Source organism: Jatropha curcas, chromosome 4 (assembly GCF_041381405.1).
Source record: "Jatropha curcas cultivar XTBG-Jc1 chromosome 4, XTBG_Jcur_1.0, whole genome shotgun sequence".
Classification (NCBI taxonomy): Eukaryota; Viridiplantae; Streptophyta; class Magnoliopsida; order Malpighiales; family Euphorbiaceae; genus Jatropha; species Jatropha curcas.
Window position 1 is genome coordinate 10,776,403 of NC_143154.1, and position 9,363 is coordinate 10,785,765.

At 39.3% G+C, this 9,363-nt stretch overlaps 1 protein-coding gene and 1 non-coding gene across 2 annotated transcripts; one reads left to right on the forward strand and one right to left on the reverse strand.

Annotated features, from left to right (window-relative positions):
• Positions 1 to 425: 425 nt before the first annotated feature.
• On the reverse strand, positions 426 to 532 carry LOC149496848 (small nucleolar RNA R71). Its single transcript, XR_016320707.1, has one exon. It is a non-coding gene; the product is annotated as a small nucleolar RNA R71 (small nucleolar RNA).
• Positions 533 to 1,484: 952 nt separating this feature from the next.
• Positions 1,485 to 3,748, forward strand: LOC149496849 (uncharacterized). The gene is made up of 4 exons (XM_089719939.1): positions 1,485 to 2,025; positions 3,134 to 3,146; positions 3,249 to 3,348; positions 3,596 to 3,748. Exons 1-4 carry the CDS (start codon positions 1,485 to 1,487, stop codon positions 3,746 to 3,748), a joined length of 807 nt encoding a protein of 268 aa, XP_089576065.1.
• The last annotated feature ends 5,615 nt before the right edge of the window (positions 3,749 to 9,363 follow it).

Below are 9,363 nucleotides of genomic sequence, written 5' to 3' on the forward strand. Positions count from 1 at the left end.
ACATGGTCAACGAGAACGAGAACGAAAACGTAAACGGACCTCCACTTCAACATCCGGTCCGCACTTTGCGAGACTACACAACACCTAATCTTAATAGGACAACCTCGAGTATTACAAGACCTCGGGTGGAAGCTAATAATTTTGAGATCAAACCCGCAGTTATCCAAATGCTTTCCACCTCGATCCAATATGGGGGTTTGCCTAGTGAAGATCCTAATGCCCATATCACAAATTTCTTGGAAATTTGCGATACTTTCAAACAGAATGGTGCTTCCAAAGATGCAATTAAATTGAGACTTTTCCCTTTCACTCTTAGGGATAAAGCATGATCCTGGTTACAATCACACCCCACTGGAAGTTTCACAACATGGGAAGAATTAGCCCAAAAGTTCTTAGCAAAATTCTTTCCATCTTCAAAAACCACAAAACTGCGCAATGAGATAATGACATTTGCTTGCTATGATCAAGAAAGCTTGTATGAAGCTTGGGAAAGATTCAAGGACTTGTTGAGAAAGTGCCCACATCACAGTTTGCCTAAGTGGTTACAGGTACAAACTTTCTATAATGCATTATCTCCTAGTACTAAAATCACTTTAGATGCAGCTGCAGGTGGATCTTTTGAGAAGAAGGGAATTGATGAGGCATATGAATTGATAGAGGAGATGGCAAGCAACAGCCATTACCAAAACAATTCCGAGAGGAAGAGGACTGCAGGAGTCTATGAAATAGATGCCATTACAGCACTTAATGCAAAAGTAGATAACATGGTAAGAAAACTGGACATGTTAACTACTAATCTTGTGAATTCTATTATGCAAGTTTGTGATAGGTGCAATGGACAACATGGGATTGGAGAATGCATGATAGACTCTTTGAATATGCAAACCTTGGAGCAAGTAAATTATGTGATGAATCACGGAAGGAAAAATTACCCTTACTCCAACTCATATGATAATAGGTTGAGGAACCATCCTAATTTGTCCTATGGGAATCCTAACAATGCCTTGAATGCATCACCAGGGTTCCTTCCTCAAGAAAAGAAAACTTATGATGACCTTCTCACTGCCCTTTCTAAATCGCACATGGATTTCATGAACAAAACCAAAGAAAACCATAAAATCCAGCAGGCTGTGATAAGAAATTTGGAGATTCAGCTAGGACAATTTGCAAACATGATGGCATCACGACCTCAAGGTACGTTACCTAGCAACACTGAAAAGAATCCTAAAGAGTAGGTGCAGGCTATCACCTTGAGAAGTGGCAAACAATTAGAAGAACCACCAAAGAAAGAAAAGAAAGTGGAAGAGCAGCCAAAGGTGCCCATCATTGACCTAGAAGAACAAGAAAAAGTAAAACCCTATGTTCTACCTGTTCCCTTCCCACAAAGGTTAAAGAAAGCACAAGATGACAAGAGCTTCCTCAAATTTCTGGATGTATTCAAAAAGCTTCAAATCAATATTCCTTTTGCTGAAGCTCTTGCTCAAATGCCTAGCTATGCGAAATTCCTAAAAGATATCCTGAGTAAGAAACGAAAAATCAATGATCAAGGAATGGTAATGTTAACCGAGCAATGCAGTGCAATTATCCAAAATAAACTGCCTCCAAAGTTAAAGGATCCAGGAAGTTTCTCTATCCCTTGCATTATTGGTAATCTTGATTTTGAAAAAGCTTTGGTAGATTTAGGTGCTAGCATTAATCTTATGTCTTATGAAGTTTTTAAGATGCTAGGTATGGGAGAGCTCAAACCAACAAGGATGTCTCTACAATTAGCGGATCGATCAATGAAATATCCAAGAGGAATTGTAGAAGATGTGCTTGTAAAGGTAGGTACATTCATCTTTCCTGTTGATTTTGTTATTCTTGATATTGATGAAGACAGGGAAGGATCTTTAATCCTTGGGAGGCCTTTTCTTGCAATTGCGAGAGCATTAATTGATGTGTATGAAGGTAAGTTAACTCTGAGGGTTGGACAGGAAGAAATTGTCTTTGATGTTCTTAAATCTTGTAAACTTCCTATGGACTATGGTGATTGTTTTCGAATTGATGTTGTTGATGAATGTGTGGAAAACACTTTGCATATTGAAAATAACATTAATGAATCAAGCATCATGAATGAGAAAGAAAGTGAACCACCTAAACAAGAACTGAAACAACTCCCACCTCATTTAAAACATGCATTCTTAGGTGAGAATCATTCTTTTCCTATTATTATTTCTTCTCATTTAACGCTTGATCAAGAAGAAAGATTGTTGCAGGTTCTTCGAAAGCATACGGAGGCACTAGGCTGGTCAATTTCAGATCTACAAGGAATAAGCCCGAGTGTATGCATGCATAAAATCCTGATGGAAGAAGAAGACTACAAACCTTCAATCTAGCATCAAAGGCAATTGAATCCAAACATGAAGGAGGTAGTCAAGGCTGAAATTATAAAACTCCTGGATGCCGGCATCATTTATCCAATTTCCGATAGTAGTTGGATGAGTCCTGTCCAAGTTGTTCCAAAGAAGGGAGATATGACTGTTATCTCTAATGAAAACAATGAATTAATTCCCACTAGAATAGTCACAGGTTGGCGTGTGTATAGATTATAGGAAATTGAACAAAGCAACACACAAGGACCACTTTCCCTTACCCTTTATTGATCAAATGCTTGAAAGACTTACAGGTTATCCCTTTTATTGTTTCTTAGATGGTTATTTAGGATACTTTCAAATACCTATTGCTCCTGAAGATCAAGAGAAAACTACTTTCACTTGTCCTTATGGCACTTTTGCCTATAGGAGAATGCCTTTTGAACTATGCAATGCCCCTGCAACCTTCCAAAGATGCATGATGTCCATCTTTTCTGATATGGTAGAGAAATTTATTGAAATATTCATGGATGACTTCTCTGTATTTGGTTCTTCTTTTGATGCATGTCTTCATAACTTATCCTTAGTAATGCAACGATGTGAACACACTAACCTTGTTTTGAATTGGGAAAAGTGTCATTTTATGGTTAGTGAAGGTATTGTCTTAGGGCATAAGATCTCTCAAAAGGGGATTGAAGTAGACAAAGCCAAAATCGAGGTAATTGAAAAACTACCTCCTCCTAACTCAGTGAAAGGAATAAGGAGTTTTCTTGGTCATGCAGGATTCTACAGGAGGTTCATCAAGGACTTCTCAAAAATCACAAAACCTCTTTGTAATTTATTAGTTAAAGATGTTCCTTTTAATTTTGACAAAGAGTGTTTAGATGCTTTTAACAGGTTAAAGAAGGAGTTGATCTCAGCCCTTATCATCACTACACCAGATTGGACTCTTCCCTTCGAGCTTATGTGTGATCCTAATGATCACGATGTTGGAGCGGTTCTTGGGCAAAGAAAGGAAAAGAAGTTGCACGTTATCTATTATGCTAGTCGCACATTGAATGATGCGCAATTAAATTATGCAACTACTGAAAAGAACTACTAGCTATTGTTTTTGCTTTTAACAAATTTAGGGCCTATTTAATTGGAGCCAAAACAATAGTTACACTGATCACTCAGCTATCAAATATTTACTAGAAAAGAAAGATGCAAAACCGAGACTAATTCGTTGGGTGCTTTTATTACAGGAATTTGATCTGGAAATTCGCGACAAAAAGGGAACCGAAAATCTTGTGGCTGACCACCTTTCCAGGCTAGAATTGGGGGAAGAAGAAACAACAGAGTTACAAATCAATGAAAACTTCCCCCATGAGCAAGTTCTACTGTTGGCGAACACATAAACCCCCTGGTATGCTAATATAGTTAACTACATTGTTTGCAAAATCCCTCCTCCCAACTTTTCTTATCAACAAAAGAAAAAGTTCTTCCATGATATCAAATACTACCATTGGGAGGAGCCCTTTTTGTTCAAATACTGTAGTGATCAGCTATTCCAGCGTTGTATACCGGAAGCTAAAATGGAAAGTGTCCTTAAATTCTGCATTCAATGGAATGTGGAGGACATTTTGGAGCAAACAAGACAGCAGTGTGTATATTGGAAAGCGGTTTGTATTAGCCTAATCTATTTAAAGATGCTTTTAAGTATGTTCATCTTTATGATCGTTGTCAAAGGTTAGGTAACATTTCGAAGAGACATGAGATGCCTTTGAATAGCATCCTTGAAGTTGAAATCTTCGATGTTTGGGGTCTGGACTTCATAGGACCTTTTCCACCATCATACTCCAACCAATACATCCTAGTAGCGGTGGACTATGTGTCAAAATGGGCGGAAGCTGTTGCTCTGCCAAACAATGATGCCAAGAGTGTAATGAATTTTATCAAGAAGTATACTTTCACACGTCATGGCACTCCTAAGGCAATAATCACGGACGGAGGTAAGCACTTTTGCAACAAATATTTAGATTCCTTTCTTGCAAAATATGGTGTTACTCATCGTGTAGGAACTCCATATCATCCTCAAACAAGTGGACAAGTAGAAGTTACCAATAGAGAAATCAAGAAGATCCTGGAAACCACTGTTGGACAATCTAGAAAAGATTGGTCCAAGAAACTCGATGATGCTCTATGGGCTTACAGAACTGCGTTCAAGACACCAATTGGTATATCTCCATATCGCATGGTCTACGATAAGGGTTGTCATCTTCCTATTGAGTTGGAACACAAAGCATTTTGGGCAATTCAATTTCTCAACTTTAATGCAAATGAAGTTGGTCAAAAACGTTTGCTTCAATTGAATATGATGGATGAAATGCGCCTTCATGCTTACGAGAGTGCCAAGATATATAAAGATCGCACCAAACAATGGCACAATAAGCATATTATCCTTAGGAATCTAAAGGTAGGACCACAAGTATTGCTCTATAATTCTAGACTCCGTCTCTTTCCTAGTAAGTTGCGCTCTAGATGGTCCGGTCCATTCACAATCAAGGAAATTTTTCCACATGGGGCCATCGAAATAGTGGATGATAAGTCTAATCGAAGTTTCAAAGTTAATGCTCAACGTTTGAAAGTTTATCAAAATGACAACTTTGATCCTATCAAGAGTGCCGTCAATCTCGTTTAACCTGAACTAGGTTGAGTGAGTCGAGCTTAAATGACGTTAAACAAAAGCGCTTGTGGGAGACAATCCATGTTATCTTCTTTTTTATTTTTCTTCCATTTATTTCTCTTATTTCTTTTGCAAAATTTCCCAATTTTTCTCCATGATTGCTCTTTTGTTTTAGCCAAAATTTTTCAGGGTCAAGTTAAAATCCACAGGTCAGCACGCCGTGCCATAATAAGACAACTCAGCACGCCCAGACCATGTCTCAAGACACGCCCGTGTACCTTAAAAGAAAAATTTTGCTTTGAGAAGTAGAGGAAAGCACGCCCGAATCGTGCACAACAGCACGCCCGTGCGTCAAGAAAGGAGAAAACCATTGTGAGAGTCAGGGACAAGCATGCCCAAAGCGTGTCCAGTAGCACGCTCGTGCTATCCAAAGGGAGATTTCACCTTGCAAGTTAGAGGGAAGCACGCCCATACCATGCACTTGAGCACGCTCGTGCCAGGTAAGCTTCAATTTTTTCTTTTGCAGGACAGAGGCTCGCACGCCCCAGGCGTGTCAGACAGCACGCTTGTGCCATGAACCGCCTCAAGGACACAATAGCGCACACAATCTGGCCATGCCAAGGAGCATGCCCGTGCCACGACCAGATGTGCGCATTAAATGGCGCCTCTATTTAAAGCACACGCCTTAACCACCTCTCATTTCCTTCTCGCACGCCCTAGCCGTCAACCTCTCTTCTCCAATTTTCTCTTTTTTTTTCCCTTTTCTCTCAAATCAAACACAATCCACACCAAATTTTCATACCATCTTCCTCCATCATGCCTCCTCGATACAAGTGTAGCAGACCCTCTTCCTCGGTTGCCGCTAGAAAATGGCCAATCGCACAATCCTCCACCGCTCCTCCACTTGGTCCACCTCCTTCGATGCCTGCTCCTCCTCCATTTGAGATCGCTTCACCCGAGCAACAAGAAAGGTACAATAAATTATCTCTTCGCTCTATTTTACCCAATAGATTCATTGATGAAACTGCCTTAACGCAAGTGGGTCTTCGAGATGCTGTGATAGAACCACTTAGGCGTATAGGATGGGGACAGTTTCTTAAGATGAAGGATCTGGCTTATGCGCCTTTAACTTTAGAGTTTTTGAGTTCTTATTCGTCTTCGATTCGATTTTTGCCTACCTCTCCCCTGAGCAAAATTCGCTTTAGGCTACTTGGTAGAACTTTTGATTTATCTGTGAATGAAGTTAGCCATATTTTTGGATTCCCCACGGAAACACTCAAATCCAAATATCTAAGGATTTTCATGACCGTAGTACATGGCAACATTTTACCGATGAAATTAATTATAATCCTAGGTATTCAAGGGCCTCTAAACTAAAAAATCCTGCCCTAAGATACATACACAAATTCTTATCTAACACTATCTTTGGAAGGAGTGAAAGTGATGGAGTCTTAAGCTTGAATGAATTATACTTTTTATGGGCGATTGAAAAAGGATTTTTGCTGAATGTTGGGTATTGGCTCTGCCAAAGATGGGGGAGGGTTGCTAGAGCAGATAAAGGGGCTATCATGATGGGGTGTTCTGTGACCCGCATTGCTGCATATTTACGAGTCTGGAACCCGGCTAGACCAATCTATGATAGTGTTGGAGGGGGAAAGGGTATCAGATTGGATTTAGATGTCATGAGCCACATGAAACTGATTGAGAAGGTCGGAGATGCTTATCGGGTAGTAGGTGCTCGAGAGGACAGTTCTGAGGATAAGGAAGCCGAGGGTGCAAGTGGTACTGACATGGAGGAGGGTAATCCACCTCCTTTTGGTTCTTCTTTTGGTGCAGGTACTTCCAGTGCTGGTCCATCCTTTCAAGGTACGTCAAACATGTCCAATGACGAAGTCCTGGCACGGATGATGTCTCGAATGGACATATTTGACACATGCCTTAATGGGATGGAATCTATGATTGCAGACCGATTCCAATCCATCGAGATTATGCACGGGAGCCTCGACTCTCGCATGGATACACTGCAAGGCCAACTCCAAACTGTCATCCAGCTCTTACAGCCACATCCACCCCCACCACCGGAGTCTTGATGGATTTTTACCTTTTGTTTTGATTTTGATTTTGACTTTGTCCTCATACACTGATCATTTTGTGTTCTTATTCTTCTTTTGATTTTTAGTTGACTATGATATCTTTTAGTAGCTTTTTCTCTTAATGTTTGTTTTGGTCTTTTAGCTATGACATTTTCCAGCTACCAGCTTTATTGTATTTTGCAATACAATTTTGGTAATGCTTTTATCCGGTCTCTTATTTCTTTTCTTCTGTTAATGCAATAAGTTTGGGGAAATCAGTTTATTTAGTACATATTGGGGACAATGTGTTTGATTAAATTGGGGGAAGGAAAAATTTTAGCTAAAATTTTTATTTTTGCTTAACACTGGTTGGAATAATTACAAGTAGGCTTGAAAGCTGTCATGGTTTTGTAATTTGTGAATGAATTTGAGTTGATTTTCTTATCTAGTATATTTAAGCTCTAAATTAAAAATTTTTAATATAACATAATTCTTTGGTTTAACTATTTATTTCTAAGATTATAAACACTAATTTTTGTGAAATTTATGAGATATAGGCATGTTTTTTTTTTCTAAAAAGTTATTTAACCTTGGCATTCCTAGAACAAATTAGAATTCCCTTTGAGGCAAAAGTTTAAATGCTTACATTTAGAAAGAGATGATTTAGGCATTCTTTGATGAAAGTTTATATTTAGCCTAGACCACCTAAGTTAAAAATATGACTTTTGCAACCAATTTGAAGCCTATAATCCATAAAATTTTCTTGTTTACCCTTATTAAACCAAGCCATTAAACCAATTTCAATTCTTACCCTGAGTGCAATAATGTATAATTGAAGGATTTGATTTTTATTAAAACATAGAAAAAAGGGGAGAAAATTCCATTGATACTAGCTAGTAAAGCAAGTAAAGAAATTCAAGGAAAAACACCCCATAGAAAAAGCAATCAATCGCAAGAAAACAAGCTTGGGGAATCAAAAGCAAGGAAGAAATTATAAGCACCCTCCCAAGCCTCATCTCTCATCCTAGAGCACCATCCCAAGCCTCATCTCTAAGCACCATCACAAGCCTCATCCCCGAGCATCATCCTAAGCCTCATCCTTGAGCACTATCCGGAGCCTCATCCTTGAGCACCATCCCAAGTCTCATCTCCGAGCACCATCACAAGCCTCATCCCCGAGCATCATCCAAAGCTTTATCCTTGAGCACCATCATAAGCCTTATCCCTAAGCAGCATCGTAAGCCTTATCCCTAAGCACCATCATAAGCCTATTCCTAAGCCTCATCTTTAGCCTCATCCCTGAGCACCATCATAAGCCTTCATCCTAAGCCTCATCTTTAACCTCATCCCTGAGCACCATCATAAGCCTCATCCTTAAGCACCATTACAAGCCTTATCCCCGAGTGCCCTTTCTAAAATACCAAAGGGCTCTTCTATTAACCTAAGCATTTATCATATCCAGCCCGACCTAAAGCAAAACCAGACATTGCACCCAAAATCTAGAAAATAAGCACTCCCATGCAACCTATTGACAGATCGTATAGACGTAATTATACCCTCTTTGAACACCTAAGCCTTTTCCAAAAGGCTTGTAAATCGAGTCAAGAACCTAAACAAGTTTAGAAATGGTTACCGCATTAACAATTTCACAACATAAATCATACATATGCATATTTTTCACAAACCATGGCTTTCAAGTCAATAAAGAGCAGAATAAATAGGCAACAAGTGTAAAATTTTTAGATCAGGGTAGTCAGTGACAAAAAAAGAATGAAACAAGTAACCAGTGCAAGCAATCCGAATAGGCAATCAATGTAAGCAATTCGAACAGGCAATTAGTGCAAACAACCAAAACAAGCAATCGGTGTGAGGAACCAAAACAGGCAATCAGTTAACCATCTAGAATAGGCAGTCAGTACAAGAACCGAAATAGGTAGTCAGTGCAAGCGCCCGAAATAGGCAGTCAGTGCAAGAAACCTTAATAAGCAACCAATGCAACTATCCAAAATAGGTAGTCAATGCAACCCATCCGAACAGGCAATCAGTGCAAATAACTAAAACAGGTAGTTAGTGCAAGGAACCAAAACAAGTAGTCAGTGCAAGGAACCAAAACAGGCAATTAGCGTAACCATCAAGAACAGGTAATCAATACAAGCAACCGAAATAGACAGATAGTGCAACCAACTAGAATAGGCAATCAGTGCAACCATCCAAAACATGCGATCAATACAACTAGTCAGAGCATGCAACCGGTGCCACTATTTCAATCAAGCAT